Source organism: Lemur catta, chromosome 7 (genome assembly GCF_020740605.2).
Source record: "Lemur catta isolate mLemCat1 chromosome 7, mLemCat1.pri, whole genome shotgun sequence".
Classification (NCBI taxonomy): domain Eukaryota; kingdom Metazoa; phylum Chordata; class Mammalia; order Primates; family Lemuridae; genus Lemur; species Lemur catta.
Genome location: NC_059134.1, coordinates 94,823,397 through 94,843,608, shown reverse-complemented (window position 1 = coordinate 94,843,608; position 20,212 = coordinate 94,823,397). Strand labels below are relative to the sequence as shown.

Genomic DNA, 20,212 nt, shown 5'->3' with positions numbered 1-20,212 from the left:
GAGGATTTTTGTTTATGTAGGTTATAGCAATATCTACTATATTACAAATTTAAAATGAGGACATTTTTAAAACATAAGAATACGCAACATGCATTTCATCAGCCATGATGCTGTCATAGATCCCCTTGAAAGAATCTAGGGGATACCCCAGAGATCCCTGGACCACACTTTGGGAACCACTGATCTAGCCCAGGGGTCAGCAAACTTTCTCTGTAATGGCCAGAGAATAAATATTTCAGGCTTTATGAGCCATACATTCTCCTTTGCTACTAGTCAATTCTAGCACAAAAGCAGTCATGGGCAGTGCATAAACAAATGGGCATGGTTGTGTTCCAATACAACTTTATGTACAAAAACAGGCAGTGGGCCAAATTTGGCCCATGGGCCATTATATCTGCCAACTCAGATTTAGACAATGGAATTCCGGGCAGGTGTCAAAATTATCCTACAGAAATAATTATATTGACAGCAAAGAATACTCATAACAAACTAGTATGTGGGAAAAAATCAGATTAAAAAAAAACACATATGCAGGATGGTCTCAATGCTTGTAAAAGAATATGTTATATGTATATACCTTAAAACTGTAAACCATCATATGCCAAAAGTTATCAGTCATTATCTCTGGTTGATGGTTTCCAGATGATATATCTTCTTTTTGATTGCCTATATTTTATGTAATGAATATGCATTACTATTATGACATATTTTAAAGATTTTTCTTAGGTAATTAAAAGAAAAAAATATTTGGAAAACATGACATTTATAAATTATACTGATTTCCTTTAAGAAACATGATCGTTAGACAGAAAAGCCTATTTGCCTACCAGTTCTGTTGTAAATTGTTTGAGATGCCCCTTCAGTCCCATTTGGTCCTTGTGGAAATATTTCAAAACGATATTTGGTTCCAGGGTACAAGCCATCAATGATAATACTTTGGTTGGTGGTTGTTTGCACCCAAGATGTTCCAGCTCCATCCTGTGTGGTGTTTATCTTGAAGGAATGAGCGTCATTGCTGCTCCAAGCCAAGCCAATTTCCCTTGTGCCAACCATGGTCACTTGAAAGTCAGAAACTGGACCAGGGGCTGTGGGGAGAAAGTAAATGCCTAGATTTAGAATCCATTTCTGCAGAAGATATAGATGATAAACCTCACAAAATATTTATACTGACATTAAATGTGCACTTAGGACACCTGATCTCACTTTTTCTCTTCCTTGTATGATTACCTAAAACTCAAACCCTTCTGGTCATGGAGGGAGCGCTTGGCCACAGGAGTGCAGAGACTGGGTGCTTAAGCTGTACAAAGTCCTTCACAGGCGATGCGAGGAGGCGTGAGCCCCACGGTCAAGGGCCCAGGCTCTGGAGGACCTCAGCCGCTGTCGGCAGCTTTACCTTGAACGCTTTACTGAGCCCCTAGAGCCTCTGTTCAGGGAGGTGCAGCAGAGGCTGCGCTCAACTCCCAAAATCCATTTCCCCGTTTTTCCTTCATCACACACCCGAGGATTTTTAGCTGTGTACATGGCTCTTGGGTATTAAAAAAACACCTCCCAGCCTCCCTTGCAGCTAGACGTGACTAGAATGTGAGCAGAAGTACACGGGCCTTCCAGGAAGTATCCTGAAAGGGTGGGGCGCAACCTGCTGCCCTTCCTCCCTCTCACAGCTGGAACAGGGACGTGATGACCGGAGCTCAGGCTGCCTGGCCCGAGAACCAACACCACGGCAGAGGATGCGGCTTCCTGATCTCAGCTCGCAGCCAAAAACACGTTCCTGGATCCAGCAGCCACAGCGGGTCTTGCTGCTTCCTCACTCTGCTGTCTGTGACAACAGTGGGGACTCTCCAGGGTGGTCAGTTCTGCAGCCTTCATAAGGGAGTCATTACTGGGGGCCGAGCCTAAAGCCTGCTACTCAGCTGTTATGGGCTGAATTGTGCCCAGCTCCCAAAATTCATTCTGAGAAGAGGGGATGAGGACACAGACATGCACAGACTGAAGGACAACCATGTGAAGGCACAGGGAGAAGACAGCCATCAACAAACCAAGAAGAGAGGCTCAGAAGAAACAAAATCTGCTGTTACCTTGATCTCCAACTTCCAGCCTCCAGAACTGTGAGAATATATATTAATATTTCCATTGTTTCAGCCACCCAGTCTGTGGTACTCGTTATAGCAGCTGTAGAAAACTAATACACCAGCCCTTCCAATGACTCTGTAAACCCTCAATTTTTAGGATAAATCCCTTCTGGCTTAAAATAGCTCATAGTTCTGTTTCTTGCAATTTCCTTTTTTTTTTTTTTTTTTTTGAGACAGAGTTTTACTCTGTCGCCCCAGGTACAGTGCAGTGACATCATGATAGCTCACTGTAACCTCCAACTCCTGGGGGCTCAAGCGATCCTCCTGCTTCAGCCTCCTGAGTAGCTAGAACTACAGGTGCACACCACCACACCCAGCTAATTTTTCTATTTTTAGTAGAGACGGGGTTTCGCTCTTGCTCAGGCTAGTCTCGAACTCCTCAGCTCAAGGGATCCTCCTGCCTCGGCATCCCAGAGTGCTGGGATTACAGGCGTGAGCCACCGCACCTGGCCTGTTTCTTGCAATTGAACCCTGGCTAACACTCTACCATCCCCATCCTGCCTAGCATTGAGTTTCTATTATAGGTGAGAGAAATAAAATCATCTTATTTAAGCCACTGGTATTTAGGGGTTTGGGGGGTGTTATAGTTAAATCTAATACTAAATAATAGAGATAATAAACAGGAAGAAAAGTAAAAGGTGAAGAAATGAAAACAGACTTCCTTTTCCCCAAAAAGCCAGTCCAAAAGACATCTGTAAGAGTGTTTAGGGTGTGCTTCTTTGGCAGGAACAGACATCTGAGTAAAGCATTCCCATGGGATGAGCCTGGGTCCAGAGCGAGGTACCCTGGGTTTAATTCCTGCTCTGCCATGTACCAGCTCTATGGCCTTGGGCGAACCATTCAGCTGTGCTGGCTCCAGTTTTCTCATCTGTAAAAGGGGGACCCTATTCCCTACCATGGAGACACTGTTATACACGTAAAGCTCCTGGCACTGCGCAAAATGCACTGCTGGTGCCAATGCTATTGATGAGCAGTAAAATCAATGTCATACTACTATACTACCAGTACACGATTACTGTCTTATTTTACATTATCAGCCTTCTTTGGAACAGAAAGCTTTTTATTTGCTGCCAAATGTTTTATCTTTTAGAGACATTTAAGCAAAGGATGAGACATATAGCTGTGCCAGTGGGTCATTATAATGTCAGCGGCCAAAGAGACAGGAATATCCAGGTTCTTTTTGTCTCCCTGTATCAATTCCCTCTACGTCTCTGCCACACTAGAATGGTCACTACAAGCACAGGCCAGCGTCAAGACAGACCAGAGGTTTGCTCTTGCTTCTGTCACTTACCAGGGGTGACACCTGCCCACATCACCTCTCTCGGCCTTGGCTTCCTCATCCACAAAATAAGGCCGATGCCAACCACGTCACGGGGTTGTCGTGAGCATTCAAGGAGACAGTGCATGGAAAGCACGTCACTCGAAGCTCAGCGTGTGGTTAGCGTCAACCAAGGATTACCATCATTATCTCACACACCCTGAAGGGGGTGAGAGCCCCTGTGGGCCACACACTGAGCTGGGCATTCCCAGAGGGCAGGATCAGAGCATCTCTGTCCTGTATCTGGGCCCAGCACGTAGTAGGCCAGCAAGGACGGTAAGCTAGAGCAACACAGGAACTCACGGGTGCACACTTGGAGGAAGCCCGGCGTGCCCTCGGCGTCGCCTAGGACAGCACGCACCGTGACGTTGTAGAAGGTGCTCGAGCTGAGTCCAGAGATGACAGCATGTGTCTCACTGACGGTCTCATTGAGATAGAAGGACTTGTCCTCCCCAACCACGTGTATCTCATAGGTATAGACGGAGGATGACTCATCATCACTGATTTTCCAGGTCAGGGTCATGCTTGTGGCACTGACGTTCACAACTGTGAGGTCAAAAACCCCACTAGCATCTGTGAGGACATAAGAGGAGTTAAAAAGAACCAGAACGGCCATGCCAGAGACAGAAAGAGAGGTTGTCATCAGGGCATGTCATCGAGGCTGAGAAACACTCTTAGGGACTGTCCCTTCCTGCTCTGCACCACCCAACCACACCAGAGAAGCGTGTCAGTCCCAGCCAAAGTCGGACATCGCCGGCTGGTGAAGAAACAACCTGGCCTACTGCACCTTCACGGTTACTCTTTGTCCTTTTCTGTGAGTTGACTTCAGAGATACGAGGGACTCATAATCAAACAATAATGTGGACTCTGTGTGTGCCTTGCTCTGGGTGCTAGGGTGACCTTGAAAAGTCCCCAAGCATAAATCCATCCCAGAATGAACACTACACATCTGCAGTCCCCAAGCCCCAAGCTTCAGAGCGTATCAGTCTGTGGCCTGTCAGGGACTGGGCCACGGAGCCCCGCTGCCCCCTGACCCTGACCCCCCAATCCGTGAGCGGCAGCGAGCATATTTACAGTCACTCCCATCGCTCGCATAACTGCCTGGGCTCCGCCGCTGCCCTCCCTGCTCTGCCATGGAAAAATTGTCTTCCATGAAACCGGTCCCTGGGGCCAAAAAGGTTGGGGACCGCTGCTATGCATGATCAGCTAAAATCACAGACTTCACCATGAAGCAGGTCTGGGCTCCAAGCCTAGCTCTGCTTTAACAGCCAGCTGGGCCGAGGAAACCCACTTGAGCTCAGTTTCCTCACCTATAAGACCAGGACAGCAACCCTAACCTCAAGAAATGATACCACGAGAGTGCTAGGTATTCTCCACCTGCCCGCTCCACCCTCCCAATCCACCCTCTGCCCTTCTCTTGCCTGCTCTCTGCCCAGCAAGCTGGCCCTGCACACGGCATCACCGGAGGCCTTGCCACATGGCTGTGACCAGGTCCCACCAGCCAGCGATGCAGACAGGCCACTGGAGGGCCGGGGAAGCTGGTCAGCGTCCTCCTCCACTACCTCCCACTCTGGGCCTCGGGTCCTGACACAGCTGCGTCCCCTACCTCCCAGCTCTTCCCATGTCCTCCCCTCGCCCACCTGCCCTAGCAGGGGCCTTCTGCCACAGCCAGTCTCGGGTGCCTCAGTGACGCTGACAGTTTCCTTAATGCTGCCCCACCTAACTAGTCACTTGAAAGATGCGGGGCTTTCTCTGCGTATCTATGTATGTGTCTGTCTGTCTTGTCTGTCCTATAATGGACTGAATGTGTGGGTCTCCCCAAAATCCATATGTTGAAATCCTAACCCCCAATGAGATGGTAGCAGGACGTGGGGGCTTCAGGGGGTAATTAGGTCATGAATTACCTCCCTAATGGGAGCACTCATGAATGGGACTAGTGCCCTAATCAGAGGCCTCAGACAGAGACTCTCCCTCTCCCCTTCAACCGTGTGAGGACACAGGGAGTGTGCAACGCAGAAGGCCCCCAAGAACCCAGCCATCCTGGCACCCCAGTCTCAGACTTCAGCCTCCAGAACTGTGAGAAATAAATGTTCATTGTTTACACCATCCAGTCTACAGTAATTTGTCATACCAGCCCAAACTCACTAAGATACACACACACCCCATATTCAGAAGGAAAGGCTACTATAATTACTATTTACCACGCACTAAGACAGTTCAACACAACCAGGATATGTGTGTATTCTTACCACCAAGAGTCGAAGATACAATCGCTGTTACTTTACTTCTGCTCAAACCGCTTTAAAAAGCAGGGGACCCAAGGCTCACACTAATCCACATGACCCCTTTTAGCAAGTCAGGTAAAGGGCCCTTCCTCCGGAAGGACCCATCCCTGGGGTGCACGGCTTGGTGGGGAGCACACAGGCTAGATTTCAGCCTTTCACTCTCTCACACAAGCTTCTCGTGTGCAGGACAACCCCTCCACTGCCAACAGCACCCATGGGGGAGCCCCCTCCTCCTCCTGGAGCTCACCACCCTCTGGAAACCAAGCCCTCCTCACCCGCCAGCCTCCCCCTGCTGCTCCTGCAGAGCACGGAGAGCCCCATGAGGTCAAGCAGCGTCTCCCACGGCCACATCCTCCCTGCTCCACCCACACGTGAGCAAAACCGTAGAAAAGGAAGAGGTTAGGAGACAAGCGGACCCTCCCTCAACACGGATACCAAGAAAAGCTGCAACTCCTTACAGCCACGGCTTGTCACTGACTTCTCGCCCAAATTTTCTAGCTCTGTACAAGTAACACAGCCTGGCCTGTAACTGCCTCCAAGTATGCTAAAACCTGCTCCCCTTCCCCCGCTTTACAATCTCTAAAAGAGAGGAAGAGACAATTCTCAAAGTGTACATATAACCTCTCCCTAGGAGTTAAATCAACCCTTCTGGAATTACCAGGGTCCTTGAGATGCCTGTGAACCCCGACGCCCCTCCTTCTCCGCCCACCACTCCTGCTCCCATCCCCAGCACCAGGGCCTGGGCCATGGAGTGGCCTCCTGGCCGGTCTCCTGCCTGGGGGTTCCCACTGTCCATGCCACCCGCACCTCACCACCTGACCGTTCCTCTGACACCCATCTACCCAGTAGGAGGTCTATGGCCGGTGATACCTTTGTAAATTTTTTTTTTCTTAAGGCATCAAACAGCCAAAGTTGCCCGATGGACCTTGAAGAGGGAGCCACAGCCTCCTTTCCAGCCCCACTGCCTCAGCTCCCCTGCCCTCGGCTTCCACACCCCCAACCCCCACCCCGCCCCGAGTCCACCGTATACACCTTCACTCAGGGTGTTTGCTCGCTGACCCATCTTCCCCATCCCTCCCTCCTAAGTGACCCCACATCCTCCCTGTAGGATGGGCCTCCCCCAGGACTGGAGGTCAGAACTGTGCTCCCGCCATCCAATGTCCACAGCATCGCATGGGCCACTGCAGTGGACAGGGCCGTGTTACCTGTGTGGTGCCCAACCTCCCTTCCGAACAGCACCCCGACCCCCTTGGTGGAAGAACCACTTGTCACCCAGGGGAAGATGGGGGGACAGCGCCTCCCTCCCCCGGCACAGCCATCCAGAAAGCAGGTGCGGACACACTCTCCCTCCCAGACTTTGAATCCTGGTGTGTCACCAGACCTAGCGTGGCCCAGCCCTCCAGAGGTTCCTGGGTGCCAGTCTGTTTCTGTTCTTGCTCCTCCAACCCCGACCCTCACTCCTTCAGTTCCGTGGGCCTATGACAGCCTTTCAAAATGTGTATATATATGTAATCAGATAACCCAACTCAGTTCATGCTGCCTACACTCGGGTCCCCGCGGGCCGTGATGATGCAACGTTTGTTCCTGAGCCCACGGAGCCTGACCGTGTGCTCTTCGTGCATGTTGGTCTCACCTCCCCATCTGTATCGAGCGTTCCCTGAGGGTAGAAACCATGCATTTCTTTACTGTCTCATCAGCACCAATCCCAAAAGCCCCCAAGTGTTTGTCGATTATAGAGTGGGCACGCTGACAACTTACAGCTAGGAAGCAGCAATGTGCACGTCCACGAGTGTTTCAACGCAAAGATCGGAACAAATTCCAAGGGAAGGCCAAAAGAGGAAACTCATTTCCTTATCTCGAAGGGAAAAAATTAACTAATGATTATCTATTTCTAGAGAAAACTATGACACCAGTTTGTCTCACAGGCTAAATGTGGAGATGTGAAAGACAGACACGAGCCAATGCCCGGTGCCTACGCGTGGTCGCTGCTCAGTATGTTTTATTGCGCTAAAGGAAAGACGTGCCTTGCCCAAGAAGTTCAGAAGAAACTCATTGGATCAGCTCTGTCCAAAATATCTTCCAGAAAGCTCCCCCTGACAACAAAACTAGTTGCTAAGCAAGAAATAACTCAGAACCGGAATCTCAGAGACAAAACTTTGTGCTAGGAAACTCTGGCTGAAGCCGTTTTACAAAACTCAACATACTTGTCCTGAATGGTACGTTCTCAGGCTGTCCTTCTGTGCCATCTGCTGCTTGAGAATAAACAATGGCCTCGTACTGAGTGCCAGGCTTTAACCCGGCAAGCAGGACGTGCGTGTCTCGGGACTGCTGGCCAGAGGACGGGTCCGCGTGCCCGAGGAGGCTCTCATCATGCTCAGGGGCGCCGGGGCTGCTGCACGGCTGGGGCCAGCTCTCTGCCAGGCCTCTCTCTGTGCTGCTGGCATCTGCTTCAAGACAAGAGGCAAAGACATTAGCCGCAAGAGGAACACATCCCCCATCTTCTTTCAGTACCCCCACCCCATCAGATACCCCATCAGACAGTGCCCACAGTCGGTACCCCATAAATATCCATTCCCCTCCTCCTCCAGAGATAGACACAGCCCCCTGAAGGGGCCCTGAGAGTTCATTTTGGATTGTTATTCCAGTAGCACCACGGATATTTGGAGCTTCTCTTTCAAACTCTGCTATTTTGGATCATTCTCCCTTTGTTGGGACATTATCTTTTCCCATCCCAGCATGGCTTTCCAGGGACAGCTCCATGATCCAAACTTTGCTAATCGGAGCCCACTCCAGCAATCCTTCCCCTGGACCAGACCCCAGCTAGTAGGGGGGCTGCAGGTGTGCACAAGGGAGCAGCCGGGGGCCACTCTTCCTTGAGCTGTACAGAAGGAACCACTGTGAGAGAAGCTGATCAACAGAGAGAGATGAGAACTGCCCCATCTCTCTCTTTACGGCCTCGCTGTAGCAGGGAAATACACGTGAGCCAACACATTGCTCTTGTCGTCTAAGCTACTTAAGGTCTGGTTTCTGTCACTTGCAGGCAGGAATCCTAATAGCTGCTTTGTAGCTCTGTTTCCTTAGTTGTAAATGGGGACTAAGTGCCTGTCCTTCTCAGCTTACAGGTTACCGCAAGGATCCACTGAAAATGCCGTAAAATCTGCAAACGGCTACTCCAGGGTCAATGCAGAAGACGTCTGCCAGACCGGCCTGCCAACATCCCTTTGCTCAATGGATGCGATAAGCTCCTCCCAAGGCCCAGCTTAGGTTAACACACCTGCTGTTTGTTCAACTGAAAGACCAAAAGCTAAAAGGGGCATCTACTTTCCTGGATGCCAGATTCCAAAACGTTTCTGTCCCCATTGTCATTCTAAGCCCCCGTGTGTTCACCTGCAAAATAAGAACAGTCTTTCTTCCCTCCTCACTCAGGTGTAGGATCAAACTAGATGTGGAGGAAAAGCCCTTCATACATTCTAAAACGCTAGACAGACCTAAGAATGATATTTTTAAAAACTATTGATTTCTTGAAAGTCAAGACCAGCGAGGGGGACAGGAGGCACACTCTTGTGACTCACCCAAGCCGCTTTCTGTCTCATTTGATTCTGGAAGATACAGGGTGATGTTGTATTGAACCCCTGGCTTCAGGCATGAAATATTGACTGCTAAGTGTTGAGTCGACTTCTCACGGCCTTTAAGAAGCATCCGGCAGGAGGCAGTGCCATTGTCATTGCTCCAGGAAAGAGCAACCTTCCTCATACCAATGAAGGCAACACGAAGACCAGAAACTGGACTAGGCTCTATTTTAAAAACAGACAATGGGCGTTAATGGACAAGATATTTGCAGTCCCCTTTCATTAGGAATAACTGGAGTCACCGATGTCTCAACAGGACCCACTATAAATACTTTCTTTAGCCAACACATTTCCATCATTTCACAGTGGGGGAAAAACATCACAATGCGGAAAAGAGGGGAAGGAATAAACCTTGAAACCGAAATTATTTAGGATCTGCATTATTCTCCAAGATTAACCCCAGCAGTGATTTGAAATTCTCCTACAGCGGCCCCTTTTAAACAGTAGCTTTTAATTATATCTGTTTCAGACGTCAGGAACAAAGCATCAAATAAAGTGATTGCCTGATAAGTCTCAAGGTCTCAATTCAAGATAATGCAAATACTATCATTTTACAGTATCAACACATTTCAGCTAAGGAGCACAGCCCTGTCTGCCAACCCCAAGGGGATTTTTCAGAAGCCTTTCCATCTATACTATACCCCAGCCCTTCCTTCGGCTGACAGTGGCATAAATCAAACCACTTCGACCAAAACGACGTCTACTCCCTGCAGGTTTGAGATGAGCACGTGGAGACCAGAGAGGGAGGCGGCTTGCTCAGGGCCACTGACTACTGGTGGCAGTGAAGACCCAGAGCCCAGGGCTCCAGCCTGAAGTGCACATAAGCACGGGCCGTGTTCCTGTCACAGCAAAAACCCTGCCCAGGGGCTGCGAGTGGCTGAACGCAGACACTGGGGCCTGAGTGATGCTAAGGCACCGTCCCCCACTGAAACAACGTGACTCAGTTCCTGGCGACGAATGTCTCTCACGCAAAGATTTCTAAATCAGGTCGCTGGTGTCTTTTTGCTCGTTTTTTAAAGAAATGTTAACACCCAGAAGCCCGCCAGCCCAGTGACCTAGACAACTGCTACGAAGGTCACTGCGCCACAGCGGTCTGGAGTTGGGCTCCCCGGGCGCTGGTCCCACCACCTGATGCTCGACACTCTGAGGTCGCAAAAGAAACTTCTCCAGGTTACGGTTTCTTCAGCTACAGCCCCCAGGGTTACTGTGAGGACAAAATAATGTCTTAAGGACAGCGAAGCGAACCTACCCTGGCACGGCCCTGTGCTCAGGCGTTGGGGTGGACAAGGACACCCCGCTCCTGCCACCCCACCACCTCCTCTTTCCACGTCGCCCACTCTGTGTCACCTTGTCCCCATCACCATCTCCAAATTCCACATTTTTCCTCAATCATTCTTCTGTCGTCTCTCTGCCCTCGCCTCCTTTTCCTCTCTCTTTCACAATGTAACGCAACACACCTTCACGGTAGTTTTTTCTTTTCCCCCTAACAGTGTGCTCTGAGGACTCGGGAGCTTGTGCAGGTGTCCGTGACACCCAACTCTGTGGCTTCTCTCCCTCCGGTTCTTTTTATTTTTACTTATTGGGTCTTCTGGGCAAGATTTGGTTTAAAAAGTTTCCTGACTAAAAAAAACAAAATGTTGAAAGCCACTGGTTTCATGTTTGCTGCTCCAGGTCCAGAGGCTTGTCATGCTGGCCCTCGCTCCCTTCAGAGATCTCACACCCACACACACACACACACCCTGAAATCACAAAACAGAGGACCCCTTTTTTCAATGTTTGGTTCCCCTCACCTTAAAAAGAGCTTCTCACTTATTTGTTTGATTTTTAAGTTTGTGGCTCTTTTCAGCTTACAGAAAAAGAGCTTAGGTTTGCAGCTCTAACAGATGGCTTAGGTTATTGACATCTAAGCTAAATCAAAATCTCAGCTGCCTAATCTTAATTAAAATCTAAATGTCATCAAACTCTTATCTCCTCTGAAGCACACACTCCTCTGTAAAGTATACCGAACTTCCCTGCCCAAGAGAAACTCCTGGGAATATACACACAGCATCATTTTTCCGGGGACTTAAAAGGCAGGTAATTATCATTCAAATGCATTTCTAATCAGGTCTCCACTCCTGAGCCTTAGGAGAAAAGTAGGTATTAACCAATAATAACAAAAGATTTATAAAACCAAACAGAAGTAGTCAGAATTTCCAAAACCACACAGGGCCTTACTACTGAACGATCTGGCCACCTGAACTCCTGGGCTTGAAACAACACAGCACCTTTTCTCCTCTGGTTTATGAAAACCAGTCTCTTTCCTACAGGCAACTTGAATGGACAGGGCTCCAGGATACACGGTAACAAGGAATGGCTCCTGATTGTCCCTGGGATCCAATCATCTTACCTGTCGTGACGTTTATGGCCGTGGGATCTCCCCAAGTCCCACTGCCTGTTCCTGGAGTGACGGAGAACGTATACGAGGTCACTGGACTTAGGCCTGTGACGGTGCACCTGCTTTGATTTACAACAGGAATCTCCGGCCAATGTTCCATCTCATTCTTTACTTTATACACGTACTCAGAAGCAGCTGTGTCATTGTTTCTCCAGGTTAGGGTCACATTTGTTGGACCAATGGAAACAGCTTCAATGTCAAATACAGGATTGGGTTCTATTTAAATATTATTTTCAAAAAAAAAAAAAAGAAAGAAAGAAAAATTACATTTGAAAAAGGAATGTAAAAGCAAAGCCTTCTCTGTCTATCTACTTTCCAGGGTGAATTTTACAATCACAGTTTCATTTCTCTTTACTTGCCTCTAGACTTCCCTGCAACAAAATCTAGTTAAATCCTTACACACACATGCATGTGTGCGTGCGGGTGAAGCAGAGGCCTTAGGATGGAGGAAACCTGATCAGGTTGGTCATGTTGCTGTGACTGGAACTTGGGGCTAAATCTGTATAGAAGCTGATATAAAAAGAGACCTGAGATGCACAGTGAGTCCATCTCCCCATTCTCAGAAAACACTGCATTTAGAGAGATGTTCTATGACACAGAAACACGTGACAACTTTTTTGCCAAACCCTCATATCAGAAGGAAACACAGCAGATTTCTGACCTAAAATGGCAGTGGCAGAACAGTGTAAGCAGAAAAGAACCGGTCTTGGGATGCAGATGTGGACTTGAAGACCTGCTCCACCCATTTCCTATATGACCTGGAATTAGTTTCTTAAAACCTCTCAGTCTCAGGTTCCTCTGTTCACAGCTCTAACACACCACACTAAACATAAAAGATCATGATTGAACCACCATGATATGATGAACAAGGTCACTGATTTGGACATTAAAAATCTAGGTTCAGAGTCCAATGCTGCTAGAAACCAGCCATGTAGTTTTATTCAAAGGCACTGCACCACTCTGAACCTCAGTTTCTTCTTCTATAAAATTGTAGATGTACAGGGTCTTAAACCCATGGAAGCCATCATGATTATTAACAATAAAACTACCAAATGGATGCATCCTAATTAAAATCAAAAGAGAGGAGTAACAACCAGAAATAGAAAAATAAAATACAGACAAAAAGGCCCTTCTTCTCGAGGAGCCTGCAATTGACCCAAAAAGAGGAAAGATGATACAGGTAACACCATCTCAGAATACTCATGGAGAGGGTGCCTTTCCTGGCTCTTGGGCGACGCAAACATTTATCCAGTCAATGGGAAAGGACAGGAGAGGAAGCAAGAGAAGGGAAAATAGAACAAGCAGGGAAGAATCCTGTGGCCCACAATTCAATAAACTTCATGCCAGGAAGCCCCTCCAGACTTGAGTTTCCTCTTCATAAAATGACAAGTTTACAGTGTCAGAGGAGCATTTTTGGCAGATTATCACCGTGCTGCCATTTACAAGCAATGACAACGATGAGGAGGAGGCTAGAGACAGACAATAATAGCCGGAGTGGCAGAGGACGCAGGATCAGCAGCCCTGCCCAGGGCTGACCATGTTCCAGACGCTGCCAGGTGCCAGGCAGCACTTCCTCATTTACGCCTCACAACGACTTCTTCGTGAGCAAGGCTGCCAGGCCATTTCAAAGACGGAGAAATGTGGTAAGAATTCAATTTTGTTGATTCATACAGGGGTTCTGGGAAGGTTTTGGAAAAGCAGGTTCTTAAGTTTCAATAGTTCAGAGCAGAAAGCACATTTCAAAATATTTTTAAATATACATATATGTTAATAAAGATGATGAAAGTGGGACCTAATAGGATCCATGATGTGCCCAAGGTTACACAACTAGAAACTGGCAGACCCAGGAAGCAAACCTGGGTCTCTCTGAGTCTCAGTCTGTGCTCTTTGTTGCTCTGCCATCACCGTATGTAAAGGCAGAAAGGAGAGGCCAGTCACGGTGGCTCAGACCTGCAATCCTAGCACTCTGGGAGGCCAAGGCGGGAGGATTGTTTGAGCTCAGGAGTTCGAGACCAGCCTGAGCAAGAGCGAGACCCTGTCTCTACTCAAAATAGAAAAATTAGCCATGCTTGGTGGCACGCGCCTGTGGTCACAGCTACTCAGGAGGATGAAGCAGGAGGATCGGCAGAGCCCAGGAGTTTGAGGCTGCAGTGAGCTATGATGACACCACTGCACTCTATCCAGGGCGACAGAGTAAGACTCTTCTTCAAAAAAAAAAAAAAGGCAGAAAGGAGAGTGTCAGAGCGTCTCTCAGAGGAACCAGGCATCCCTCAACCCAAGCAACAGGGCCAAGAATGGGGAGAAGAAAGATATAAGATATACTGACTTTTTAATATTGAGGCTCAGATGAAGTGATTTCAAACACACTACCAACATGATAATATTTAAATACATTCTCTAACAAACCATCCCAAAAGAAAAGTCTCACTCACTTGTTTCCACTTGTTGACAGCAGGTACTGGAGCCATTTAAAAAGCTGAAATGATACTGTGTCCCAGGAGTGAGCCCCCTAAGTGAAATAGTCCCACTGGAGTCAGGTGGGGAACTCTGGAGAACCTGGCCACTCAAATCAGTTACATTTACTAACGAAACATTTTCTGGTACTTCACTGAAATGAATCTCAGTGGCTGAAGAATTGAACTCGAGTGAAACACAGCTGAAGCCTAAAACGCAGGAAAGAAAAAAAAAACACAAACTAATAAAATGGCATCTCCCACCACATGCTTGCCATACAACAGATTATTATAATTTTTAAAACTGATTACAGTTTCCTCATCTCCCGGATTCAAAATATCACATCTGTGCATAGAAGTTTTCTTCTTGCGCACAAGTGATTCAAGCCTGCACAAGGTACTTATCAGCTTATTTACCGAACTGATTAACAGAAAGGAAAACAATTGCAGAACGCTCCCCACTGTCTGCACAGGCTTTGTGTAATTACAGATATTAACTGAGATGTGCTTTATTAGGTTTCAGCAAGATCTGCTCCCTTTGTATGGCACTAAGAGAACAATCTAGTTATTTTACCTCTATGGTTCATAGACTGGGATTTTACCAATCAGGAAAAAAAGGTCTCAAATTTTGGAGACAAACTAAAGCTACCAATTTTTATTTTTTTCCCCAAAAGATACATTTTTTTAAAACGACTATTATTTTTAATTCTTATGGAAATGTTTTATGACCAAAAAAAAAACTAGTAAGGGCATAATCCCAGAATGGATGGTGCTTTCAACTGAATATATTTAGCTTCCTTAAAAACTTACTATCATATTCTTATTTTTTTCATTTTAGTATGAACATTCCAGCACCGGTCAGCAATTGAGACTCAGCCCTCTATATGAAAGCAAAATATACAGGAGGCTACGTCTGTTTTTCCAAAAGTTATACAAACACTGGTCACCATTTTTTAAATGTCTCAACGTAGCAACACAAGAAATACTTACGGGATAACAGCATACAAAATATATAAAAATCACACTGCATTAGAGTTTCAAATAAGTTAAATCACCCATGGGTATAGATCAGAAAAGTATCACAGGAAATGGAAATTTTTTGATTTGTCACAGTTGCGCGATTAACTGAATTTTTTTCTTTCATTTGCTGTTTCCACGCTCACCCTACTTCTAAAGAAAAATTGGAAACTAAGCAGGTTTTAATAAACTAGCGTGTTCTGTGATTTCCACATGGCTGTTAATGTTGCCGTGTGTCCGGTAGGGGGCAGCAGCGAACAGCACAAGCAGGGAGAGGGAAGCGGTACTCACAGTCACCTGCGCACACCATCTGTAACAGAAAAAAAACGGAAGTCAGCAGATTCATTCAGCCACAGAAAATGCAAATCAGAAATAAAGCAGTTGAGGACTTAATAATGGGGGTGGGATGGGAAAAAAAATACATTAAGCAAAGGCCTGCTGGCCAGGGTTAGGGTGTCTTGGGACGTTAAACACAGGGACTCAGTGAAACTACCGGTCAGTTACAGACAAAAGATTAGCTGGGTTGGGTGGAGGCCAACCAGCTGTGGCTACCCCTGTCCCACACCGGGGCCGCTCCTCGGGTCAGCTCCTCCCCCCAGCCACTGCATGGAGAACTGAGGCAGGAGGACACAGAAGCAGAGTGGAGACTGTCAGGGCCAGAACTAAGGGAAACCAGGACCAGCACGCCCCTTCCCCAGAGCCATCTGCAGGTTGTGACTGCAGGGTGGAAAGCCAGACGCATGGCACAAGAAACCAGGGGGGTTGGGATTGTCAGTGCACAAAAATTCATCTTCTCCTTTCTGTCAGTAGGTGGCAGTATTTTTCTAAATCATATGGCAACAGTTTGGGGAAGAACGAACGTTTGAAACAGTGGAGGCCTCAAAGATCTAGCTGACAGCGTCTCAATCTGCAATCTTTACATCCCTGAGGAGTCACTGAGAATATTCATTGTGATCCATAAATTATGTCCCCATACTTTAAAAGCCTAAAGTAATTCAAGATTGTACATTTCTATTGTTTCCATAAACACACCTTCTTGGTCAATGGGATTTTTCAAATTGTGGTCCTCATGAAAATAACCCAAAAGGACCCTGGTGGGAAAAAAAATGTCCTCCCACCTCCCATCACACTTAGAATAAAATTCAAACTCTTAACCACAGCCCACCTGGCCCCTCTGGTCTCCCTGACCCTTCACGTTCTCCAAGGTGGTTGCCCCTTAGAGCCTTTACCTATCTATTCCCTCCTCCAGAAGCACCTGCCCAGATCTTCCCAGGGCCTGGCCAAAAATGCCACCTCCTCAGCAAGCCCTTCTCTAAGCAGCCATGGAAATCAGCACCCCTCTCTCCATCACACCACTGCCACCCCCCGCTGCAACGCATGCTCTACAAGAACAGAGCCCTGTGCCTAATATGGTACACATAGCAGACGCTCGATAAATGCTCCTGGAAGGAGACCATGAGCCCAGAGAAGAGAAAAGACTTGCCCCAAGTTCCCCTGACTCTCAAACTTCCCCATCCCCCACACTGCCTTTAAGCTCTCAGCATCTCAGGCCTACACTTTATCCGTGCATCTCCCTGCCTCCAGCCCCTGCCCCCCAGTCTATGCTGAGCCTCAATCCACACAGTCTATGATGGGTTCACAGGAGACAGGAAAAGAAAAAAGCAGTCCATGGCTGCCCAAGTCGCACAGGGCAGCAAACATTTTTTGCCTGGTAGTTGGAAAACTTAAAGTACATAAGTTTGGGACTCTAGGACGGCAGGTCCTGGCCCCTTCCAGTGCTACTACACCTTGGCACGTGCCTCTGTGTGTTGTCTCCCCAACTGAAATCCGCTCAGTTGTTCATCCATCTGAGTATCATAACTATCTAGATCCTGCCCTCACGCTGTTTACAGGAAAGTAAGGAAGTAAGACAGGTCTGTAAATGAGTAATTCAAAGTAGAAAGCACTCACAACTCAAAACAAGCAATTCTCGAGCGCCTGCATGGGTCGAGCACTGTGCTGAAGTGCTAGACAGAGCTAAAGCAGAGGACTCCACCTCCCTGGAAAGAGGACAGCGTATGACCAAACCACAGGAGGACGGGTGAATGGTACCCTGGGCGCAGGCGCCAATCGCTAAGGGAAGTCAGAAGAGGGCATACATAGAGGCAGAGTATCTACGAATTTTTGATCTGTGTCCCTTACAGTCATAGACTAGATAAACATTCATAGGCTGATGACCCTTAACAAGGGACAACGTGTCAAACAGCTCTGAGTTCTAGAGATAAAAGTACAAAGATCTCTTCTTGGAGAAAAACGCAAGTTTCTGGGAGATGAAAATCACAGTATTTTATTAATAATTTGCATATGTATGCTCCATGCATTTAATCAAATACACACAGAGTGCTAACTGCTGGGCACTGTTCAAATATTAACACACTTTGTCCTCCAAACAACCCTAAAAGGTGGGCACAGGTCACAAATAGCTGGTAAGCTGCAGTACCTGGACTGGAACCCAGGTACTCAGACTCCAGAGTCCACATACTTAACCACTAGCTATGCTACCTCCCAACATAATAGCAGGTACAGAGAAATGTACTAGGATTTGGGGAAGATTCAAAAATTAATTTCAAAAGATATTATCAGCATGCTCCCTTCTTCTCTCTACCCTGCAAAAAATCCAGCAAGCAGAGTAAAAGAGCTCCTTGACAGACAATGCAAGGCTTCTCCTTGCAATGCTTTCAAAGGCCCTAGGTGCTATGCAAACACGCCAACCTGTCTCTTCAAGGCACACTGTGAAGCCATGGCCAATGCAAAACCATGCTGCATCACGTGACCTCATGTCTTTCCTGGCCTTGCTCACCCCATTTTTTCCCTCATCCTCACCTCCCTGGGCCTGGCATCCCAATGTGTCAGCGCTTGCCTCAGAACTCAAGGAACCTAAAGGAACCAGACAAAGACACGGGGCAAGAGGACCTGAGACTCTGCAAGGTGGGTCCTGGGGAAGAGCTGCCTCGCTAATAAACAGGGATGCACAGAAACAAATACTGCCCTGTTTTAGTGGACTTCATACAGTCTGCCTGTGATGCCTGGAGCTGCTGCAGCCACTCTGTGACAAAGAGGAGAGAAAAACACCCATTTGCTGAAGATAGCTGAGGGGAAAGAGGGAAAACACCTAGATCCTTGAGCTACTAAATTAACCAACTCTAGACCTTTCTGCCTCCAGACTTCTTGCCTGGGGAGATAAAACACCCCCTTACTATTTAACTATAGTCATGAGCCACATAACGGCATTTTGGTCAATGGACCACACATATGACAGCTGTCCCATAGATTATAATGGAGCTGAAAAATTCCTATTGCCTAGTGACATCGCAGCACAACACATTACCTTTTCTGTCTAGATATTAGTATGTTTAGATACACAAATATTTACCATTGTGTTACAACTGCCCACAGTACTGAGCACAGTAACATGCTGTAGAGGTTTGTAACTTCGGAGCAACAGGCTATACCATATTGTCTAGGTGTGTAGCAGGCCACCCCATCTAGGTGTGTGTAAGTACACTCTATGATGTTCGCACAAGGGTGAAATCCCCTCATGATGCATTTCTCAGCGTGTATCCCCATCCTTAAGGAACACATGACTGTACTTTGGGTTGTCTATTATTTGCAAAAAAAAAAAAGGAAAGGTAAGGTCTCTCCTTGCAACCCTTTTGTCAACAGCAACAACAAAGCAAGGTACCTAATTTTCACATTAACCCTCATTTTTAGAGATGAAGAAACTGAAAGGTCAATGATCTGCCATTCAGGGTCACAGAGCTGGTCGGTAAGAGGTAGAGCCAGGATACGGGCCCAGGTCTGCTGGGCCCTCAACTCTTTCACTAGCCACAGATACACCCCGATACACACTTGGCATGGGGGATACTTCATAAATTCTTTTACAGTTGACCCTTGTCAGTTTAAACCACGCAGGTTTAAACTACGTGGATCCACTTACACAGGGATTTTCTTCCACCTCTGCAACTCCTGAGACAGCAAGACCAACCCCTCTTCTTCCCCCTCCTCCTCTTCCTCCTCAACGTGAAAACAACAAGGATGAAGACCTTTATGATGATTCATTTTCACTTAATGAACAATAAATGTTTCCTCTTCCTTATGATTTTCTTAATAACGTTTTCTTTTCTCTAGCTTACTTTATTTTAAGAATACAGGATATAATACATATAACATACAAAGTAGTTGTTAATTGGCTATTTATGTCATCAGTAAGGCTTCCGGTCAACAGTAGACTATTAGTAATCAAGTTTTGGGGGAGTGAAAAGCTATACGCAGATTCTCAACTGCAGATTCTGCCCTGATGTAGTGAGGATGAAACTAAAGGATCTATCTGAGCTGCCGCTGTTGTCGTCATCATCATCCTTAAAGCTTCGCAGCAACCCTGTGAGGTATTTTTATCCCCATTTTACAGGTACCACCACCAAGGCTCAGATCCTCCTGACAAAAACCAGTGGGCAATCTCAAACTCATACTCTTTCAAGCATTTTTTTCAAGTACTTAAGTAGAGCAACAACTCAGTTACAGAGGAGAGACAGTAAGTGGCTTGTCCAAGGACAAGCAGCCGGAGAGGAAGCCCCACAATTAGAACCCAGGTCTCCACCTCAACCACTCTAAGCTCCCGCACCCCCTTTTCCCAGGATGCAGGCCTGGATGGGGCACACACTGCTCACCCCCACCCCCTCGCTGCTCCTCCGCAAAGTCAACAGTACGTATGACCCAGGGCTTCTGCTGGCCCCCATAGCTGGACAAAAGGAGCAAACCCTGAGGAGACTAAGCTCACTGATGCAACAATGAAACACACAGGAAGAATATGGTACCACCCTCAGTTCTGCCAAAGACTTCGGGTTACCTAGCTATCCCAGGTGTGGCAGAAAACCCATCACTCAACCAGATGTGCTCAATAATGCC

General features: G+C 47.3%; 1 protein-coding gene across 1 annotated transcript in view; it reads right to left on the bottom strand.

Moving 5' to 3' along the window:
* The window catches only part of PTPRJ (protein tyrosine phosphatase receptor type J), a 146,731-nt gene that overhangs the window by 26,884 nt on the left and 99,635 nt on the right, over positions 1-20,212 (bottom strand). Inside the window, exons 2-8 of the mRNA XM_045557013.1 lie at positions 15,560-15,578; positions 14,231-14,461; positions 11,751-12,014; positions 9,305-9,526; positions 7,937-8,176; positions 3,751-4,020; positions 828-1,085 (exon numbers count right to left, since the gene is read on the bottom strand). Of these exons, the coding sequence (XP_045412969.1) occupies positions 828-1,085; positions 3,751-4,020; positions 7,937-8,176; positions 9,305-9,526; positions 11,751-12,014; positions 14,231-14,461; positions 15,560-15,578 (1,504 nt within the window). The remainder of the gene's footprint in view (positions 1-827; positions 1,086-3,750; positions 4,021-7,936; positions 8,177-9,304; positions 9,527-11,750; positions 12,015-14,230; positions 14,462-15,559; positions 15,579-20,212) is intronic.